Genomic DNA, 23118 nt, shown 5'->3' with positions numbered 1-23118 from the left:
AGACAGAATAGAACCACTTGAGCTCTACATCAATCTGTGAAAAAGAAACATTGACAAGTTGGTTAAGTGATCCCGTTGACAAGGGCAGTGTTTGACACTTTTTTTTAACCAAAGATCTATACTTGCTGTATATACAATGGTGAAGATGGCATTTTAAAAGAAGAACGAATGAGTTGTTGCCAGAATCTCAAGCTAAGATTTGTCTGACCACTTGAGGTCACTAGATAGTATAACCTGAACTTTCAGTTGAGTAGGTACACTAGTGTCAGGAGAAAACGGACAGGTGTTTCAGAGTGACAAGGAGATTCGCAGCCTTTATTGCCAAAATAACTGGCTTTGCAGAGTATTTTGAATTTAAAAATAGAATAAAACATTCTAATTGAACACTATATTTTATTGTTAGGGGAAGTGAATGCAAGATTAGAGAGGTTATGCTCCAGCAATGCAGTGTATTGGTGAGACTACATCTGGAATACTGTGTACTATAGTCACCATACTTACAGAAGGGTGTTAATATGTTGGAACCAGTTCAAATAAGTTTTGTTAGACTAAAAGGTTAGTACTTGAAATGAATGGATTGGCTCATGGGTAAATGCTAGTGTTATAAAATTGTGTACAGTAATCATGAATCGGAAGGCAGAGAGCTAGAATTTGCTTGTTAAAATTAAATAATACGGGAGAAGAGTGTGTGGCTCTGATAAGAAGTAAAGTGCTCTTCTAAGCTTAGAGATTTGGACAGAAAATGTGTCTAAGCAGCTGAAGGCGTACAAGTAATTCTGAAATTGAAACATCTATCAGTTGGCTGCATGATTGGAAATCTTAGGCCTTTTTTTGGCAACGAGCTGGAATCAGCCAATTAATTTAAACCAAGCACTTAGCGATTGAAAGCCAAATGAATTTAAATATGAGAGATGATAGGAACTGCAGATGCTGGAGAATCCAAGATAATCCTTGGGTCTCGGCCCAAAAAGTCAGCTTTCCTGGTCCTAAGATGCTGCTTGGCCTGCTGTGTTCATCCAGCTCTACACCTTGTTATCTTGAATTTAAATATGATAGTTTTGACAACCTCAGACCAATGCGATTGTGAGAAAATGAATATGTCATCCAAACTATATAGGAGATGGTTTTTGAAAATCCTTGCGAGAGCGAACCACCATCTGAGAAATAAGCATCTAGCTCTCATGAAATCTCTAAGAAAGCACCATCTATCCACAAAAGTTAGCATAACACTTCTAGCTAAGAGACCCATCAGAAGACTTCACAGAGAAAATCCCCCTGGCAGCTGAATTAGTGGCAGAAAGGCATTCATGACTCGAGAACAGCAGAAGAAAGACGTGTAGACTTTGAGACAGTATATTTTAATTTATTTTCTTATTACTTGTGTTTATATAAGTGAGGCTTGTATTTATTGAAACAGTATACCAGTAGAATTTAGTTCGGTTCATTTGTTCACCGTTAGGGTTAAATAAATTGTTCTTTGTTACTTTATAAAGTGAAAATCAGGGATTTTCTTTCATTTAACCTCCCCCTCTCTGTTAAAGTTTAACAGATGAGGCGAGGTGAGGCAAGTGTTTTGGGTTTAATTATTAGAAGAGGACTTCTACCCCCACTGTAACAGATTGGGGGCTTGTGTTTTGGTTTTAATTATCAGGGGTGTTCAACTCCTTTTCCTACCACTAAACAGTCTAGGTCTGTGTGCTTTGAAGTTTAGAAGAGTCAGAGAGGTGATTTAATTATAACAGATAAGATCCTGACAGGACTTGACCAGATGAATTTAAAAAGGGTGTGAAAGGATCTCAAACTCCTCTTTTAAGAGTGATTTTTTTTTCTTTTTTGACTCTTGAGAATTTGAGTCTTTGGAATCCCCTTCAAAAAGCAGTGGAAACTGAAAATTTAAACTTTTTAGAGCAGAGATAGAAAGACTTTTGATTACCAAGGGGATGAAAGATTATCAGGAGACATGCAGTAATGTAGAATTAAGGTTGAAAACAGGTTATCCATGATCTTACTGAATGGCAGAGCAGGCTCAAAGATCCAAGTGGCCTACTCTTGTTCCCTGTTCACATGTTTGTGTGTACAGAGAAGCAGGTGAAGGTATGTTTGAAACAGGTCATCTGCACAATTGTATAACGGCTGAAATAATAATAATTTCAAGTTGTGTAGCATAGAATGAATGAGGCTGAAGTATTGCAATCGGGAAGGGAAAAAGGTGGAGTGGTGAAATTAAAGCTTGACAAAAGTCAATGTTTTGGAAATCTGGGTGGAATGCAAAATCGGTTTCTGATTTGCTCTTGGCCATTTAATACAATCGGCAGAGCCAATTTCTCTTCCTGTGCTGGTTGAGTAAAATTGACTAATGGCTCAATATACCTCAATATCATCCTTAAATTGAAGCAGTGGAGCATCCATAACATTTTTTAGAGAGAATGTTTCTGATGTCACATTAAATTTATGCCCTGTTACTGCAGATATCCGGTCCCAATGTCTTGGCTGCATTGACTTATTAGACATCATTTCCAACAGGGGACATGATTCACTGAAGTCATCAATTTTCTTCTTCAGATCCAAGAACGCTTGCCATTCCTTCAAGCCTTTGGGCAACCTGCGACACCTAGAAATAGTTCAGATGAAAGAACGGTTCATTGAATACCAGTTTAATTTACAAAAGTAAACCAACATATCATTAATATCATCAATATCAAACACTGAACATTTACAATAGGATTCAAGAACAAATGTGTGAGGATTGACTACAGCCATTGGCTGAATCTTGATTTTTTGGTGAACAGTTTTGGCCAATCATCTAATGAAAGATATTCTGGCCCTGGAGATAATCCACAGAAGGTTCACCAGGCTGAAACCCATGGTACAAAGAATGGAGCAGTTAGTTGTACACGAGCATGTTTTGTTTGCAATTATGAAGACATACTGGAGGGGGATGATCAAGGCTGAGAACTGAACATCCGAGAGTATTTGTTATTTATGAAGAGCAGGCAAATGGAAAAGTAAGTGGGTGGGTATTAATAGTGAAAGACGACGTCAGTGTAATAGTGAGAAAGAATATCAGTGCAGGAAAGATAGATGTGAAGCCAATATGTGGGCAGAGCCAAGAAGCAACATGGAGTGAAAAACATGAGTCGGTGTTGTCTCTCCAAACAATTGCAGTCATGGAGGAAAAGTAGTAGACAGGAAATTAGAGATGCATACAACAAGGAATCTGTAATCATGGGCTGGCCAACTACATTAGCTGTATACAGTACTATTCATACTGTAGATGAATTCTTGGAGTTTATAAAAGAAGGAATTTCAGACCAGTATGTTGCTGAGCCAACTCAGAGGCGAGCCATTTTAGATTTAGCTTTGTGCAATGAGAAATGGTTCGTTAATAATCTTGTCATGACATATTCAAAAACAGTGATCATAAAATAATAGAATTCTTCATTGCAACAGAAAGTGTAGTCCCATCCAAATCAAGGGCCCGAAGTATCAGTAACAGAAACTATAAAATAATGAATGGGGAGGTGGCAGCAAAACAGCTGGGTAACTTTATTAAAAGGTATGAGGGGACAGACTATTGCACAAAATCAAACCAAATCATGGTAATGCACTGGCAAGGATTAAGAATTGGTTTGCAAGATGAAAGATAAAGTTGGAGTAAATGGGTTATTTTCAGAATGGAAGATGGTGACAAGTAGGGTACCACAGGGATGAGTGCTTGGGCTTCAGTTGTTCACATTATGATTTGGAAGGTGGCATCAAATGTAATGGGTTTCCTCGTTTGCTGGTAATACAAAACTACGTGGGGTTGAGACTGGAAAAGAGGACAATTTAGACAAGTTGAGTGTGTGAACAAATTCATGGCAGATGCGTTATAATGGGGATAAATGTAAAGTCGCCCACTTCAAACGGGAATATTATTTAAATATGATAAATTGGAAAAATTAATGTAAAACGGGTAGAAGTGCTCTTGTACATCTGTCTTGAAAGCAAGCATGCACATGCAGCAAGCATTTGAGAAAGCCAACAGCATGTTAGTCTATACTGCAAAATAGTATGAGTTCAGAACAAAGCAGCTGTACAGGAATCACAAAGTATTTTATGCAGTTTGGTCTCCTTACCAAATGAACACAAAACTGAAATAGAGGGAGCAAAGTTTCACTAGGCTAATCCTGGAATATGAGGTTTATCTTTTGAGGTGGGATTGAGTCAATTTTTTTTTCTATTCCTTTGTAGGTTATGGGTGTGGCTGGTTGGCCAGTGTTTCTTGCCCATCCATTGTTGCCCTTAAGAAGGTGATGGCGAGCTGCCTTCTTGAACCACTGCAGTCATCCTGTTGTGGGTTGTGTAGAATATGACTATTATGGAAGTCCTTGTGCTTTTAATGTGATTATGTTACTATTAAAGTGAAATGTATATAAGCAGAGTAAATAGAGTCATAGAGTCATACAGCACAGAAATAGACCCTTCAGTCCAACTCATTCATACCAACCACGTTTCCCAAACTAAACTAGTCCCATTTACCTTTGTTTGGCCCATAACCCTCTAAACCTTTCATATTCATGTACTTGTCCAAATGTCTTTTAAATGTTGTAACTGTACCTGCATCCACCACTTCATCTTACACAGTCCATTCCACAGCCTCTGCATGAAAAAGTTGCCCCTCAGGACCCTTTTAACTCTTTCTCCTCTCACTTTAAAAAAAAATGCCCACTAGCGTTGAACTCCCACACACAAGGGAAAAGACTTTTGCTATTCACCATATCTATGCTTATGATTTTATGAGCCTCTATAACGTCCTCAACCTCCTACGCTCCAGTGAAAAAAGTCCCAGCCTATCCAACCTCTCCCCATACTTCAATGGTAGAAACAGCCCTGTTGACTCTGCACAGTCCTCCTCACTAACATCTGATAGTTAGTGCCAAAATTGGGAGAGCTGTCTCACAGATTAGTTAAGCAACAGCTTGACATAGTCATGCTCACGAAATCGTACCTTACAGACAATGTCCCAGACACCACCATCACCACCCCTGGATATATCCTGTTCCACCAGCAGAGGGGGTGGCACAGTAGTATACAGTCAGGAGGGTGTTGATCTAGAAGTCCTCAACTTGACTCCGTACCCCATGAAGTCTCTTGGCTTCAAGTTAAACATGGGAAAGGAAACCTGATTACCACATACCATCCACCCACAACTGATGAAGCAGTACTCCTCACTGAGGAAGCACTGAGGAGGGCAAGGACACATAATGTATGCTGGGTAGGGAATTTCAATGTCCACCACCAAGAGTGGCTCGACAGCAGTACTACTGATCAAGCTGATCGGATCCTAAACAATGTGGCTGCTGGACTGGGTCTGCAGCACGTGGTGAGGGAACCAACAAGAGGGAAAAACCTGACCCCATCCTTACTAATCTTCTAGCTGCAGTTGCATCTGTCCATGACAGTATCGGCAAGAATGACCATCACACAGTCCTTGTGGAGACGAAATCCTGTCTTCACATTGAGAATAACTTCCATCTTGTTGTGTGGCATTATCACCGTGCTAAATGGGATGGACTTTGCACAGATCTGGGCATCCATAAAGTGTTGTGGGCCATCAGCAGCAGATTTGTACTCCATCACAAACTGTAACCTCATGATCTGGTATATCCTCCACTCAACCATTACCATTAAACCAGGGGATCAACCCAGCTTCCATGCAGAGTGCAGGACAGCATGCCAGGAGTAGCACTAAGCATACCTGAAGATGAGGCATCAACCTGGTGAAGCCACCAAACAGGATTACTTGCATGCCAAACAGAAAAAGTAGCAGGTGATAGACAAAGCTAAGCGATCCCACAACCAAATCTAAGCTCTGCAGACTTGCCATATCCAGTCATGATTGGTGGTGGACAACTAAACAACTGGAGGAAGAGGCTCCACAAATGTTCCCATCCTCAATGATGGAAGAGCCCAGTACATCAGTACAAAAGATAAGGCTGAAGCATTCGCAGCAATCTTCAGTTTTCAGCCAATTCGATTCAGTCCACTCTTGATGTCAAATAACAGTTGGAGACACTGGATACTGCAAAAGGCCACAGGCCCTGACAACATTCTGCCAATAATACTGAAGACTTGTGCTCCTGAACTTGCTGCTCCTCTAGCCAAGCTGTTCCAGTACAGTTACAAAACTGGTATCTACCCGACAATGTGGAAAATTGCCACAAAAAGCAGGACAAATCCAACCTGGCCAATTACCGCCCTATCAGTCTCCTCTTGATCATCAGTAAAGTGATGGAAGGTGTCATCAACAGTACTATCAAGCAGCACCTGCTCAGTGATACCCAGTTTGGGTTCCGTCAGGGCCACTCAGCTCCCGACCTCATTACAGCGTTGGTTCAAACATGGACAAGAGAGCTGAATTTCAGAGGTGAGGTGTGAGTGACAGCCCTTCACATCAAGACTGCATTTGGCCTAGTGTGGCATCAAGGAGCCCCAGCAAAACTGGAATCAATTGGTATCAGGGACAAACTTCAGTGGTGGAAGTCATACCTGTCACAAGGGAATATGGTCGTGATTGTTGGAGTTCAGACACCTCAGCTCCAGGATATCTCTGCAGGAATTCATCAGGCCCAAACATCTAAAGCTGCTTCATCAGTAGCATTCCCTCCATCATAAGGTCAGAAGTGGGGAGGTTCGTCGATGATTGATTGCACAATGTTCAGCACCATTCTGGACTGCTTCAGTATCTGAGGAGTCAGTGTTCAAACACAACAAAATCTGGACAATATCCAGGCTTGGGCTGACAAGTGGCAAATGACATTCATGCCACACAAATACCAGGCTGTGACCATCACCAATAAGAGACAATTTAATTACCGTCACTTGACGTTCAATGGTGTTACCATCACTGAATCCCCCACAATCAATATTCTGGGTGTTATCATTGACTAGAAACTCAACTGGACTCACCACATTAATACTGTGGCTACAAGACTAGGCCAGAAGCCGGGAATACTGCAGCAAGTAACTGACTTCCTGACTCCTCAAAGCCTGTCCGCCATCTGCAAGGCGCAAGTCATGAGTGTGATGGAATACTCCCCACTTACCTGAATGAGTGCAGCCCCAAAAACACTCAAGAAGCTTGACACCATCCAGGACAAACCAGCCGCTTGATTGACACTACATCAACGAGCACTCATTCCCTCCTCCACCAACTATCTACTAGATGCACTACAGAAATTCACCAAAGATCTTCAGACAGTGCCTTCCAAACCCACGACCACCTCCATCTAGAAGGAAAAGGGCATCAGACATATGGAAACAGCACCACCTCCAAGTTCCCCTCCAAGCCACTCACCATCTGGACTTGGAAATAGATCGCCGTTTCTTCACAGTCACTGGGTCAATACCCTGGAATTCCCTCCCTGATGGCATTGTGGGTCAACCCACAGCAGGAGGACTGCAGCAGTTCAAGAAGGCGGCTCACCACCACCTTCTCAAGGACAACTAGGGATGGGCAAGAGGACTTCAGTAAAGCCTTTGATAAGTTTCCCCATGGTAGGCTATTGGAGAAAATACAGAGGCACGGGATTGAGGGAGATTTAGCCATTTGGATTAGAAACTAGCTTTCAGTAAGAAGGCAATGAGTGGTGGTTGATGGAAAATATTCAGCCTGGAGTCTGATTACTAGTGGTGTGTCTCAAGGATCTGTTTTGAGACCACTGCTGTTGTCATTTTTATAAATGGCTTGGACGCAGGCATTGGTGGATGGGTTAGTAAGTTTGCAGATGACACTAAAGACAATGGAGTGGTGGACATTGTGGATGAATGTTGCAGGTTGAAGGGAGACTTGGATAAACTGCAAAATTGGGCCGAAAGGTGGCAAATGGAGATTAATACGGATAAATGTGAGGTGATTCACTTTGGGAGGAATAATAGGAAGGCAGGACACCGGGTCAACAGAAAGATTCTTGGTAGTGGAGATGAACAGAGGGATCTTGGTGTCCATGTACATAGGTTCCTGAAAACTGCCCCCCAGGTTGATAGTGCTGTTCAGAAGTCTGATGGTGTTTTAGGTTGCATTGGTAGAGGGATTGAGTTGCGGAGACATGATGTCATTCTGCAACTCTACAAAACGCTAGTGCAGCCTCGCTTTGAATATTGCATGGTCGCTCCATTACAGGAAGGATGTGGAATCGTTGCAACAGGTGCAGAGGAGATTTACCAGGATGTTGCCTGGTCTGGAGCGAAGGTCTTATGAAGAAAGGCTGAGGAACTTGGGTGTGTTCTCATTGGAGAGAAGGAGGCTGAGAGGGGATTTAGTAGAGACATACAAGATGATCAGTGGATTAGATAGGGTGGACAGTGAGAGTCTTTTTCCGAGGATGATGACTTCAGCTGGTACAAGGGGGCACAGCTACACATTGAGGGGTGATGGATTTAAGACAGATGTCAGAGGCAAGTTCTTTCCTCAGAGAGTGGTACGGGGTTGGAATGCTCTGCCTGCCAATGTAGTTAACTCAGCCACATGAAGGGCATTTAAACAGCCCTTGGATAAGCATATGGATGCTGATGGGACAGTGTAGGGGAATGGGCTTAGATTAGTTCATCAGGTCAGCGCAACATGGAGGGCCAAAGGGCCTGTTCTGCGCTGTGTTGTTCCATGTTGTTCCATGTTGTTCCAAATGCTGGCCAGTCAGCAACGCCCACATCCCACAAATGAATAACAGAAAAAACAATCCAATCCCAGTATCGTCCCTGTAAATCTTTTCCACGCCTTCTCCAAATTTATATCTTTCCTATAGCAAGGCGACCAGAGCTGGACACAATACTCAAAAAGTGCCTTCAACTACGTCCTGCAGAACCACAACATGATGTCCCAACTCTGATACTGAATGGTCTGAGCATTGAGGGTTATCTTGCTAAACTTTGCCACCCTGCCTCCCTTGGGTCTAAGAGTCATAAAGATGTACAACACGGAAACAGACTCTTCAGTCCAACTCATCCATGCCGACCAGACATTCCAAATATATCTAGTCTCATTTGTCAGCATTTGACCTAAATTCCTCCAAACCTTTCCTGTTCATCTACCCATCCAGATGCCTTTTAAATGTTGTAATTGTACCAGCCTCTGCCACTTCTTCTGGCAGCTCAGTCCATACATGCACCAACTTCTGCATGAAAATGTTGCCCCTTAGATCACATTTTAACCATTCCCTACTCACCTTACACCTATGCTCTCTAGTTTTGGATTATCCGGCCGCAGGGAAAAGACCTTGGCTAGTTACCCTGTTCGTGTCCTTTGTGATTTTATAAATCTCTATAAGGTCACCCAACAGCCTCCGACACTCCAGGGAAAATAGCCCTAGCCTATTCAGCCTCTCCCTATAGCTCATGCCCTCCAACCCTGACAACATCCTTGTAAATCCTTTCTGAACTTTTTCAAGTTTTGCAACATCCTCCCTACAGCAGGGAGATAGAACTGCACACAGTATTCCAATAGCGACCTAACCAATGTCGTATATAGCCACAACATTACCTCCCAACTCCTATACTCGTTACACTGACCAATTAAGGTAAGTATACTAAACACCTTCTTCATTATCCCATCTACCTGTAACTCCACTTTCAAGGAACTATGAACCGGCACTCCAAGTTCTCTTTGATAAGCAACACTCCCCATGACTTTACCATCGAGTGTATAAGTCCCGCCCTGATTTGCTTTTCCAAAATGCAGCATCTCACATATATCTAAATTGAACTCCACCTGCTACTCCTCAGCCCATTGGCCCAATTGATCAAAATCCCTCCATAATCTTAGACAACCTTAGAATACCATCAATTCTGGCATCATCAGCAAAAGTACTAACCATTGTTATGGACCAGACCAGACCCCTCAAAATATTTTAGGAAGGTAACCTAGGCCCTAATTTTTTTCTTTGTGTGTTCCAGATGTGATGCAACTGATCAAATCACTCAATGTTCAGCAAAACACAATTTATTTAAACACTTTAGTTAAAATATGAACAAAGAAGCATTAGAATAACAACGACTGGAAAACTTAACTGAATAATATATGCACTATGTATTACTAATTAACTGATCCAATATAGTAACTTTCCATAAATACATCACTTGGCAAAAAGGTAAATTCAGATACAGATTCTCACAGGCAATTTTCTTCGTCAAAAGAGATTTCAGAGAATGTAGCAGCCAGGAATTATTTTACTGAAGCTCCAACTGTCCTGGGGCCCCAACAGTTTCTGACTGCCACAGCAAAAAAAAATGGAAATTTTGACATGTGCGAACTGGCTATTCCCTTCCATTATTACAATTGTGACTTAGGCCATGCCCCTTAGCCACTTTCACATGTCTGCCTTTACGACCTCTCTTCAAAACAAAAACCAGGACAAAATAGCCTTTTTAAAGTGACAACATCGTCAAAACATGTATTTTAAATTCTCATCCAAATTGTTTATTTCAGTTACAAACAATAGTGGACACAGCACTGATCCCTGCCAATCTGCTGGTCTCAGAAATAACTCCATAAATGCTGGTATCCCATCACCAGTCACCTTTTATTTACACGTGGGCAGTACATGACACTAACCTAGCTAGCTCAGAGCTGGCTCCTAGAATGAGCAGAAGCCTGAGACTCCTGTTTTCTTTGTCAGCCAGGGCTCCCTGATTAGACCAGGTTAATACCCTAATCAAGAAACTCATTTCTATGTGATCCACTTGCCTGACCTGGTTCTAATCGCTACATTCCTCCCCCTCTAAGTCGTGGAATTGTAGGCCTGTTCTTTTTTTGAGAGCTACTCCTGGGGAATTTTCACACCAATTCCTCTGACTCTGCCTCAGATACTGGCAGTTTGTACCAGAACATAACCCATTCTTATGCCCAGGGTAGTGGCATCAAGCCTGCGACATCTGCCATGTCCATCTTGTCCTCTGCGAATTCTTCAATGCTTGGCAGAGGGGGAAGAGCCCACAGGTTCTGACAGTTTTTCCGAATGATCTGAGGGGCCGGCTATGGTTTTCTCCTGCCTCCTTTACAAGGTTAAAATAGTATCAGAGATAATGGGAACTGCAGATGCTGGAGATTCCAAGATAATAAAATGTGAGGCTGGATGAACACAGCAGGCCAAGCAGCATCTCAGGAGCACAAAAGCTGACGTTTCGGGCCTAGACCCTTCATCAGAGGGTCTAGGCCCGAAACGTCAGCTTTTGTGCTCCTGAGATGCTGCTTGGCCTGCTGTGTTCATCCAGCCTCACATTTTATTATCCTTTACAAGGTTGCAGCTTTCACGTGGTTCATGAGCTTCTCCAAGATTGCATCTCCTATCCAAACTGTGTACGACATTGGACCTGACCTTGAATCAACCCTGCCTCTTATCCATGCAGGGCCATTTTTGTGGTTTCAACACCAAACTTCATCCCCTGAAATAAACTGCCTCTCTTGCCTAGAGGAGTCTTGTAGCTGGGCAATGCTTTTCCTGATGCTGTTTCACCTACACCCCCGGGTCCTGGAACATTAGATTTAAGCTGTTGCAGATTCTTCTCCCCTTCAGAAAATCTGCCAGAACTGTCCCTGTAATTGCTTGAGGGATGGTCCTATAACTAAACAGGAATTGAGACAGTTTGGTATCGAGTGAGCTATGAGCTGTTTCTTTAAGGCTGCCTTCAAAGTTTAGACGGCTGTTTCCACCTGACCATTGGATGATGGATGGTATAGCTCCTACATGCTGTATGCCATTTGACTTTAGGAAATACTCAAATTCCTTGCAGGTAATTTGTTGGCCTGTTGTCTGTGACCGACACACGCCCAGTAGTCCGTGTCTTGCAAAAGATGCTCGCAAGCTTTCTATCATGCTCTTTGTTTGACAAATGAACTCTATGAAATCTAACCACTTCGAATGGCAGCCATAATGTCTAAAAGCATAGAGACCATGAAAGGACCTGCATAATCAACATTTAACTGAGCCCGAGGTTTACCCATCCATTCCCATTAATGTGAAGAAGTTTCTGGTAGCAATTTTTGTCCTTGTTGGTGCTCTGGGCACTGCCCCACCAATGCAGCTATGTCAGCTTCCAATTCTGGCCCCTAAAGATAACTTCTCACCAACATCCTCATTTTGGAAACCCCTGGATGATCCTGGTGGAGTTCAGCCAGTATCTGGCAGCAACCTTTGCTCAGGACAATCACTCTTACTCCCCATAATAATATGTCATTGTCGAATGTGATCTGATCTCTAAGGGTCCAGGAAGGTTTCAGTTCTGGTTGTGATCGCCCGTTTGTTTCTCCCATCACTACAGCTATTTTAGTTTCACCAGGACAGGATATTTTTGTGTCCACAGTCTGATATTGTCAACGGCAACTGGAAGGGCATCCAGAAAGTTTAAAATCAGAACGGCCTCTTCTAGTGGCAGCACCAGCAGTGGTACATCCACCAGACAGAGATGGCTCAATGCATCCACATTTACCACTTGACCTCCTGGGCACTTTCAATTTGTAATTGTAAGCACTGAGCATACACAGTCTGGGAAGCATAGGCTATTGGACGTTCTGAGCCAGAACTACCCCTACACTGTACAGGGAGGCATTGAATGTCAGCATGACATTTGGCTTGGGATCATAGCATACCAACACCTTAGATGACAATAGCTGCTTGTTCACATGTCGAAAGACGACATCTTGGCTACAAGATCATTTCCAAGGCTGACCCTTTTTCAATAGCCAATGTCAGGGTGCCAGGTTATGTATGAATTTTCTGTATTAATTCACCAACCCAATGAAAGGCTTAAGTTCTGGTACAGTGTCCTCTTCCTATGAAGGGATGGCCAACAATCTGTCCTGGACTAGCCACATTGATGTGGCGGTCAGGAAAGCACAACAATGCCTCAGGAGACTAAGAAAATTCAGCATCTCCAAAAGAACATAGAAACATAAAGTAGATGCAGGAGCAGGCCATTCAGTCGTTCGAGCCTGCACCACCATTCAGTATGCTCATGGTCAATCATGTAACTTCTGTATTCCATTCCCGCTTTCTCCCCACACCCCTTGATCCCTTTAAACACAAGGGCCAAATCTAGCTCCCTTTTGAATATATCAAATGAACTGGCCCCAATGGCTTTTTGGGAAGAGAATTCTCTGAGTAAAGAAATTTTTCCTCATCTCAGCATAAAAGGCTTATGCCTTACTCTTAGACTATGATCATTAGTTCTGGACTTCCCCAATGTTAAGAATATTCTTCTCACATCTAGCCTGTCCAGTCCGATCAGGATTTTATATGTTTCTATAAGATCCCCCCTCATTTTTCTAAATTCCAGCAAGTACAAGCCTAATCAACCCAATCTTTCTCCATATGTTAGTCCTGCCATCCCGGGAATCAGTCTGGTGAAACTTCGCTGGATTCCCTCAATAGTAAGTATGTCTTTCCTCAGACCAGGAGACCAAAACTACACATAACACTCAGCGTATGGCCTCACCTAGGCCGTGTATAGCTGCAGCAAGGCTTCCCTACTCCTATACTCAAATCCTCTCACTATGAAGGCCAGAACGCCATTAGCTTTCCTAACCACCTGCCACACCTGCATACCAACATTCAATGTCTATTCCACCATGACACCCTGGTCTCGTTGCATCTCACTTTTCCCTAAACTGCTACTATTCAGATAATAATTTACCTTCGAAAGTAGATAACCTCACATTTATCCAACTTTGACTGATGCACCATAGAAAGCATTCTATCTGGATGCATCATAGCTTGGTGCGTCACCTGCTCTGTCAAGGACTGTAAGAAACTACAGGAAGCTGTGAACATAGCCCAGATTATCATGAAAACCATCCATTGACTCCATCTACATTTCTTGTTACTGTGAAAAGGCAGCCAACGTCATCAAAGAGATGGTAAGAACTGCCGATGCTGGAGTCAGAGTTAACACAGTGTGGAGCTGAAGGAGCACGGCAGTCCAGGCAGCATTTGATTTTCTGAAGAAGGATCCTGATTCAAAACGTCAACTTTCCTGCTCCTTTGATGCTGCATGGCTGCTGAGGTCCTCCAGGTCAACACTGTGTTTCCTGGTTATAATCTCTTCTAACCTCTTCCCAGCGTCCACCCTTTCTAAGCCATGCATTATCTTGTAAGTTTCTATTAGATCTCCCCTCAACCTTTTCCATCTAAGGAATACAATCCCAGGATCTTCAGCTGTTCATCATATGTTAGGCCTGCCATTCCAGGGATCATCCGTGTGAATCTCTGCTGGAAACGCTCCAGTGCCAGTATGTCCTTCCTGAGGTGTGGGGCCCAAAATTGGACACAGTATTCTAAATGGAGTTATCATTTTAATGATACCTTTTTGTTCTGGATGTGAGTTTGCTCGCTGAGCTGGAAGGATTGTTTTCAGAACCTTCCAGCTCAGTTTCGTCACCATTCTAGGTAACATCATCAGTGAGCCTCCAGTGAATCGCTGGTGTTATGTCCAGCTTTCTATTTATCTGTTTAGGTTTCCTTGGGTTGGTGATGTCATTCCTGCATTGGTGATATCATTTCCTGTTCTTTTTCTCAGAGGATGGTAGATGGGCTCAAAATACCTTGCAAGAACTGTGACAAACACTACATTGGACAAAGTGGCAGAAAGCTAGCCACCAGGATACATGAACATCAACTAGCCACAAAATGACATGACCCACTATCACTAGTATCCTTACGTACAGCTGAGGAAGGACACCACTTTGATTGGGACAACACATCCATCCTAGGACAAGCCAAACAGAGACACGCACGAGAATTCCTAGAAGCATGGCATTCCAACCGGAACTCCATCGACAAACACATTGATTTGGAGCCCATCTACCATCCTCTGAGAAAAAGAACAGGAAATGACATCACCAATGCAGGAAATGACATCACCAACCCAAGGAAACCAGAACAGATAAATAGAAAGCGGGACATAACACCAGCGCTTCACCAGAGGCTCACTGATGATGTTACCTAGAATGGTGGAAACGTCTGAAAACGAACCTTCCAGCTCAGCGAGCAAACTCACATCCAGAACCTCAACCTGAGCTACAAATCTTCTGAAAACTTGCTAATACCTTTTTGTATCTGAGTTACCTGATGTTTCTTGTAATGGTTGATTTTGCAGAAACTTCACAAAAATAAAGTTTATTTAAATACTTTACCTTTCTATTCTTTGGCACTTTTTCTTTGATTATTCAACATGTTATTTCTCTGTCAAAGGAGCAAACTGCATTACTTCTAGAGTAGGTGATACTGAGATATTCAAACAGTGAATTATTTTACATTTTAAAGTATTGTGTAATTAAGCATCATGAGTTAGTCATATTGCATGACATTTAGTCAAAGCTCCAGAAATATGTTAATAAGTTAGGAATGTTAAGGTGGGTGTCGTTTGTCTACCCTTCATAAAGTATTCTTGAATTGAAAGTGCTGTTAAATATATGCTGTAAGAAATAGCTGTATGTATTGATTATGAGGCAATTTAATTCATTAACCTGTTTTGAAAGTCCAGCAGTTCAGCATTAATTTTCTCAATGTCCAGCTCTGTCCACAACACATCATAATAACCATTAATATTATTCATCACGGCATCATACAGGCTGTACAATTTCTGCAACAGACTCAGCTCTTTCCTGGAGAGAAAACAAAAACAGCAGCAAAATTAATAGCAAAACAATTGAACATATAGGAATATAGGAACAGGAGTAAGCTATTCAGCTCCTTGATCCTGTTCCACGACTCAACGAGATCATGGCTGGTCTGTAGCTTCGCTCCATATACTTGCCACAACAAAAACAGAAGTTGCTGGACCAGCTCAAAATCTGAGGAAGGGTTACCAGACCCGAAACATTAATTCCGATTTTTTTCTTCACAGATGCTGCCAGACCAGTTGAGATTTTCCAGCAACTTCTGTTTGTGTTCCTAATTTACAGCATCTGGTTTCCATATACTCGTCTTTGGCCCATATTCATTAATACCATTTCTTAACAAAAATTCATCTTAGATTTAAAATTAACATCTGATCTAGCATCCACTGCCAATTGTGGAAGTGTTTCAAACATCTACTATTATTTGTGTGTAGAAGTGATTCCAAACATCTCTCCTGGATGGCTTGGCCCTACTTCTTCGACCGTACCAGCTAGTTCTAGAATCCCCAACCAGTAGAAATAGTTTATCTTCATCTACACTGTGTTTTCCCAGGAATAACTTTAAAATATCACCCCTTAACCTTCTAAATTCTAGAGCAAATAGACTTAATTTGTCAACATTTGAATTTTTTCAGTTATAGAATTGAAGTTTATACAAGAAACAGTGGTTGTGGCCTCTGGTACAATGGTGAAGGATTGTTTCCTCCACTGAGCTAGCTCACACTGCAGCTATCGGATATAAGTGGGATGTACACTGTTTGTTATCAGGTAACTTGATCAAAGACAAGAGGACTTAGGAAATCAGGTTATGATCAATTATTTCATGCATACATAGGGGCCATCAGCTTTATGTTGGAATTAATTATTAAGGAAGTAATTGCAGCACATTTGGAAGTTCTAGACGTAATCATTTGGCATCATCATGACTTCATGAAAGGCAAATCATGCTGACTGATTTATTAGAGTTTTTTCAAAGAAGTGGATAGAGGGAAACCCAGTAGATGCATTGTATTTGCACCTCTAGAAGGCATTCAGCAAGGTACATCACAAATTTTGTCATAAGGTGTTGGAGGTAGTATATTAGCATAGACAGAGAACTGGCTTATGGGCAGGATACAGTGATTGGAGATTAGGCGTTCTTTTTCAGGGTGGAAACTTGTAACCAGTCGGTTCCACAGGAATCAGTGCTGGGACCACAACTGTTTACGATATGTATTGAGTAATATATTTGGTAACCATGGGCTGGTTAACCTTCCACCTATTGTTGGAAAAAATGAATCAATTATTAAGGAAGTAACAGCACAACATTTGTAAAAACATAATCAAATCAGAGTCAGAATTGCTTCCTGAAAGGCAAATTGTGTCTAACTAATGTTTTAGAGAATTTCAAGGAAGTCTCAACCAGAGCGAATACAGGGGAACCAGTAGTCGCATTGTATTTGAATTTCCAGAAGGCATACAATAAGATACCTCTTGAAAAGTCGAGTTTGAAGATAAAAGCCCATGATATTGGAAGTAGTAATATTGGCATGAATTGGCTAAAGGCTAGAGAAAGCAAATGGGGACAAGGCATCCTCTTTCAGGTTGTCAACTGTAACCTGCCAGGTTTGACAGGGACCAGAGGTGGGACTGCGCCTGTTTACAATATATATTAATGACTTAGAGGAAGGAAACAAATGTACTTCAGCCAAATTTTCACATAGCACAGAAATAGTATGGCTAGTTTAATTGCATATCTGCTGATCAGGTGAGGATAAAATCAATCATGACAGTGGACACCTTTAAATGTATTCTCAGACATTGAATACTATGAAACCTATGGACTCTGAAAGCATTCAAGCAGTAGTGCTGAAGATTTGAATTGCAGAACTTGCCACACCCCTGGCACATTCCTCTGGAAAAGTCACAAAACTAGCACCTACACAGCAATGTGAAAACCGGCAGGGGCCCAAGCTATGCCTGCCTCTTTGTAGGTTATGTGGAACTGTCCCTCTTTCACACCTACACTGGCCCTAAACCCCACCTCTTTCTCCGTAACATTGATGACTGTATCGGCGCCGCCTCACGCTCCCAAGAGGAGCTTGAACAGTTCATCCACTTCACCAACACCTTCCACCCCAACCTTAAGTTCACCTGGACTATCTCCAACACATCCTTTACCTTCCTGGACCTTTCTGTCTCCATCTCAGGCAACCACCTACAAACCGATGTCCATCTCAAGCCCACCGACTCCCACAGCTACCTGGAATACACCTCCTCTCACCCACCTTCCTGCAAAAATTCCATCCCCTTTTTCCCAATTCCTTCGCCTCTGCCGCATCTGCTCCCAAGATGAGGCATTCCACTCCCGCACATCCCAGATGTCCTCGTTCTTCAAGGGCCGCAACTTCCCCCTTGCAGTGGTCGAGAACACCCTCGACCGCATTTCTTGCACCTCATTCCTCACATCCTGCCCTCACAATAACCACCAAAACAGAATCCCCCTAGGCCTCACATACCACCCCACCAACCTCCGGATACAACGCATCATCCCTGACACTTCCGCCATCTACAATCCGACCCCACCACTGAAGACATTTTTCCAACCCCACTCTTGTCCGTTTTCCGGAGGGACCACTCTCTCCGTGACTCCTTGTCTGCTCCACACTCCCCTCCAAACCCACCACACCCGGCACTTTCCCCTGCAACCGCAGGAAGTGCTACACCTGCCCCCACACCACCTCCCTCACCCCCATCCCAGGCCCCAAGATGACTTTCCAATCAAGCAGATGTTCACCTGCACATCCGCTGTACATGGTGTGGCTTCCTCTGCATTGGGGAAACCAAGCGGAGGCTTGGGGACCGCTTTGCAGAACACCTTTGCAATAAACAACTACACCTCCCAGTCACAAACCATTTCAACTCCCCCTCCCATTCCTTAAACGACATGTCCTTCCTGGGCCTCCTGCAGTGCCACAGTGATGCCACCCACAGGTTGCAAGAACAGCAACTCATATTCTGCTTGGGAACCCTGCAACCCAATGGTATCAATGTGGATTTCACAAGCTTCAAAATCTCCCCTCCCCCCACTGTATCTCAAAACCAGCCCAGCTCCTCCCCGCCTGCCTAACCTGTTCTCCCTCTCACCTATCCCTTCCTCCCACCTCAAGCTGCACCTCCATTTCCTACCTACCACCTCATCCCTCCCCCTTGACCTGTCCATCCTCCACAAACTGGCCTATCCCCTCCCTACCTCCCCACCCATACTCTCCTCTCCACCTATCTTCTCCTCTATCCATCTTCAGTCCGCCTCCCCCTCTGTCCCTATTTATTTCAGAATCCTCTCCCCATCCCCCTTTTCTGATGAAGGGTCTAGGCCCGAAACGTCAGCTTTTGGGCTCCTAAGATGCTGTTTGGCCTGCTGCGTTCGACCAGCTCCACACTTTGTTATCTTGAAAACATTGCTGATGTTAGTGAATAAGTTAGATCCAAAACTGAATCCTTCATTAAGAGATCATAAGCTTTTTTTTCACACTTTTGTTCCCTATGAGAGCAGTCAATGAATATATCATACGAACTTGCCAAAGTTCTCTAAACTAAAAAAAATAAAAAAAACCAGCAAGCTGTATATAAAACAATTTGAAATATCTTAACTTGAACAATATAAAAAAAAATTCATTCTTCTGCTCAACAGTAGTCTTTCTGGACATTCATTTCCAGAGAACTATCACTCCTATCATTACACTTTAATTTCTTACACAGCTGACATGGTTGCAAGCATTTCTTTTCAGACTTTCTACACTTTCACCAGATAATACTCTTCCACCACTGTCCTTCCAGAAATACAAAGCTACAGGCTAATTTACTGCCTTGTGAGGAAGATAGGAAGATGAGTAGGTCACTTAGTCTGTCAAGCCTGTCCCATTTTTCAATACAATCATGGCTGAGCAACACTTCAATACCTTTTATCTACCTTATCCCCATAACCCTCTGTGCTATTGGTGACCACAAATCTGTCAATCTCAATGTGAAATATATTAAATGAATATGCTTCCACAGACCACAGGGGTAGAGAATTCCAAAATACACAACCCACTGATTTTTATGAGTGAGATCATCTATTCCAGCCCGCTCATGATTTTGAAAACCTGTATCAGATCTCAACTTAGCTCTCTTCTCGCTGAGGAAAGCTGTCCCAACCTCTAATCTATCCCATATCTCCATCGTCCCTGGAAAAATATTTGTAAAACACTTCCACACTCTATCTAATGCATTCATATCCATCCTACAATGTGGCACCCAGAATATCTAATGGCATGACTGGTGGGGCAGTGGGGCATGATTCTCCCATCTCAATCCATGTCCAAATGCAGCAAGATCTGGATAATATCCAGTTTGGACTGACAATGAGTGAGGAACATACATGCCAAACAAATACCAGGCAAAAACCATCTCCAACGAAAGAGAATATAAACATTGTCCCTTGACATTCAATGGCATTACCGTCACTCACAAAGTCCTGGGATTTACCATTGACCAGAAACTGAAATGGATGACATATAAATTCTATGGCTACATGTAGGTCAAGGGCTAGGAATCCTGCAGCAGACTTTCAGACTTCCCAAAGCCTGTCCACCATCTACAAGGCCCAAAATAGGAGGTGATGGGATACTCCCCACTTGCCTGGACAAGTGCAGCTGAAATATCATTCAAGAAGCTTGACACTATCTAAGACAAAGCAGCCTGCTTGATTGGCATCACATTCACAAACGTTCATGCCCTCTACGACTGATGTTCATTAATATCAATGTGTACCACCTTGCACTGCAGCAATTCACTAAGGCTTATAAAACAACATCTTCCAAAGCCACACGGACAATCATCTAACACTTAACCTTTAACATCTCGAACAACAAGACCTTCAGATACGTAGGAACACCACCACCCACAAGTACCCTTCCAAGTTATTCACCATCTTGACTCGGAAATATTTTGCCATTCCTTCATTGTCACTGGGTCAAAATGTAATTCGCTTCTCAAAGAAATTGTGGGTCAACCTACACCTAATGGATCTCAGCCTTTCAAGAAAACAGTTCAGTACCACCTTCAGAAGGGAACCTAGGGATGGGCAATAAATGCTGGTCCAGACAGTGTCACCCAAATCCCATGAATGAGTTCAAAAAACTCATAGGTTGGACATTACAGTACGGATCCCAAACATGAGTATCATGAAATTGGTCATAGAGCAATATTATCTGGAAATAAAAGATAAAAGGTCAGGTACTGAGTTTCTCATAATGTCATTTTATTGTTGAGTCTTTAAAAAAAGAATGGACAGCAATGAGAAAGAACGGTTTTGAATTACTGGGGATTTACCAAGATAACTGCATAATTTCACAACAAAGAATTTCAAACCTATTGCGAACTCTGTTTTTGAGGCTATGTGTTGCCACAATTTGCAGGTGGTCAGGAGCTGGGGAGTAGTTCACAAGTGAAGCTGAGATAATGGGAACTGCAGATGCTGGAGAATTCCAAGATAATAAAATGTGAGGCTGGATGAACACAGCAGGCCAAGCAGCATCTCAGGAGCACAAAAGCTTCCGGAGGGAGGAGGGTAACTTCTTCAGGTTAGGCATCCCTGGAAGAGGCTTCGCAGTGAGGTTAAAATAGTATCAGAGATAATGGGAACTGCAGATGCTGGAGAATTCCAAGATAATAAAATGTGAGGCTGGATGAACACAGCAGGCCAAGCAGCATCTCAGGAGCACAAAAGCTGATTGGTGAAGCTGATTGGTTCTCAGATGACTGAGCAGGTTGGAACTGGAAACAAGTTAACAGTCACAGAGAGACAGAGAGAGAGAAAATACAGAAGGGTGTGCAATTTTTCTCTCCAGCAGAAGCTGCTTGTTCTCTGTAATAAAAATATTCAGTTTAAACTTGAGTAAAAACAATTAGTTTTCCTACAGCAGTTGCCGTGAGCTGTGACTTATGAATTGTTAAATTAGTAACATGTTCCAAGTGAATAAGTCACTCTGCACTTCTCATAAACTAGAGGAAGCTTCCAGAGAAAGACAACTAACCACCGAGGGCCTGGCTAGCTGGAGAAGGATAATCTCAACATTGGAACAGAAAACCAAATACCACTGAAGTGATTTTCAAGATCTTTCAACCTCCAACAAATATCTGTTTTACCCATTTGTTAGTCTGTCAGTGGCAGTTCGTGAGGGGATTAGAATTTTGGTTAGAAGTGGTATATGCCAATGGTTTAGAGATAATGGGAACTGCAGATGCGGGAGAATCCAAAATAATAAAGTGTGAAGCTGGATGAACACAGCAGGCCAAGCAGCAACTCAGGAGCACAAAAGCTGACGTTTCGGGCCTAGACCCTTCATCAGAGAGAGGGATGGGGTGAGGGTTCTGGAATAAATAGGGAAAGAGGGGGAGGCGGACCGAAGGTGGAGAGAAAAGAAGATAGGTCGAGAGGAGAGTATAGGTGGGGAGGAAGGGAGGGGATAGGCCAGTCCAGGGAAGACGGACAGGTCAAGGAGGTGGGATGAGGTTGGTAGGTAGGAAGTGGAGGTGCGGCCTGAGGTGGGAGGAAGGGATGGGTGAGAGGAAGAACAGGTTAGGGAGGCAGAGACAGGCTGGGCTGGTTTTGGGATGCAGTGGGGGGAGGGGATGAGCTGGGCTGGTTGTGTCAATACTGAAACCCATTGCTATCCATTGGGTAACTTTGTGTATTATGCATACCTCAAACCAAAAACTTTAACGCTTAGTATGGCTGGGAATGATAGAGCTTGATTTATAGCATGCTACCTCAGTGGATTATAACAATATTACAAAGTGACACTGGAGCATCTAAACCTGTCTTTCATGTGGTGAAAATATCCCTGACAGATTTACAAGATGTTACAAGACTGTTTCAATAGAATTGCAAAGGGGTGAAAGTTGGAGGTGCCTGAAAAGACTAAAAAAGTAAAGGTGATTGAAATATTGTCATGCGATTGGTGGAAATATATCTGTGACCAGTTACTCCAAATAGTTAATCAACAGAAACAGCTATATTTAAGTTATAATTAAAGCAGCTCTTCTTTTTTCACTCATTGGATGTTGGCACTGCTGGCTGGCCTGCATTTACTGTCCATCCCTAATTGCCCTTGACAAGGTCATGGAATTGCCTTCTTGAACTGCTGCAGTCGATATACTGTAAATGGACCCTGAGGGAAGGAATTCTAAGTTTTTGACCCACTGAAAGTAAAGGAACATTGATATTTTCCCAAGTCAAATGGTAAGTGGTTTGAAGGGGAACTTACAAGCAATAGTGTTCCCATATATGTATTGCCCTTGAACTTCTAGACAGTAGTGATCATGGATTTAGAAGGTGCTGTCTATGGACTCTTGATGAATAACTGAGGATTAAGAGCTATTACATAAATTGAATGTGATTTTATTATTGTCACATGTACCTAGGTACAGTGAAAAGTTTC

General features: G+C 42.7%; 1 protein-coding gene across 1 annotated transcript in view; it reads right to left on the bottom strand.

Moving 5' to 3' along the window:
• Positions 1-23118, bottom strand: part of LOC125452339 (dynein axonemal heavy chain 8-like) — a 1009221-nt gene that overhangs the window by 396727 nt on the left and 589376 nt on the right. The window contains exons 49-50 of the mRNA XM_059645685.1: positions 15500-15637; positions 2371-2611 (exon numbers count right to left, since the gene is read on the bottom strand). Of these exons, the coding sequence (XP_059501668.1) occupies positions 2371-2611; positions 15500-15637 (379 nt within the window). The remainder of the gene's footprint in view (positions 1-2370; positions 2612-15499; positions 15638-23118) is intronic.

Source organism: Stegostoma tigrinum, chromosome 4 (assembly GCF_030684315.1).
Source record: "Stegostoma tigrinum isolate sSteTig4 chromosome 4, sSteTig4.hap1, whole genome shotgun sequence".
Taxonomy (NCBI): domain Eukaryota; kingdom Metazoa; phylum Chordata; class Chondrichthyes; order Orectolobiformes; family Stegostomatidae; genus Stegostoma; species Stegostoma tigrinum.
The sequence above is the reverse complement of the archived record's forward strand: the minus strand, read 5'-3'. Positions and strand labels throughout refer to the sequence as shown.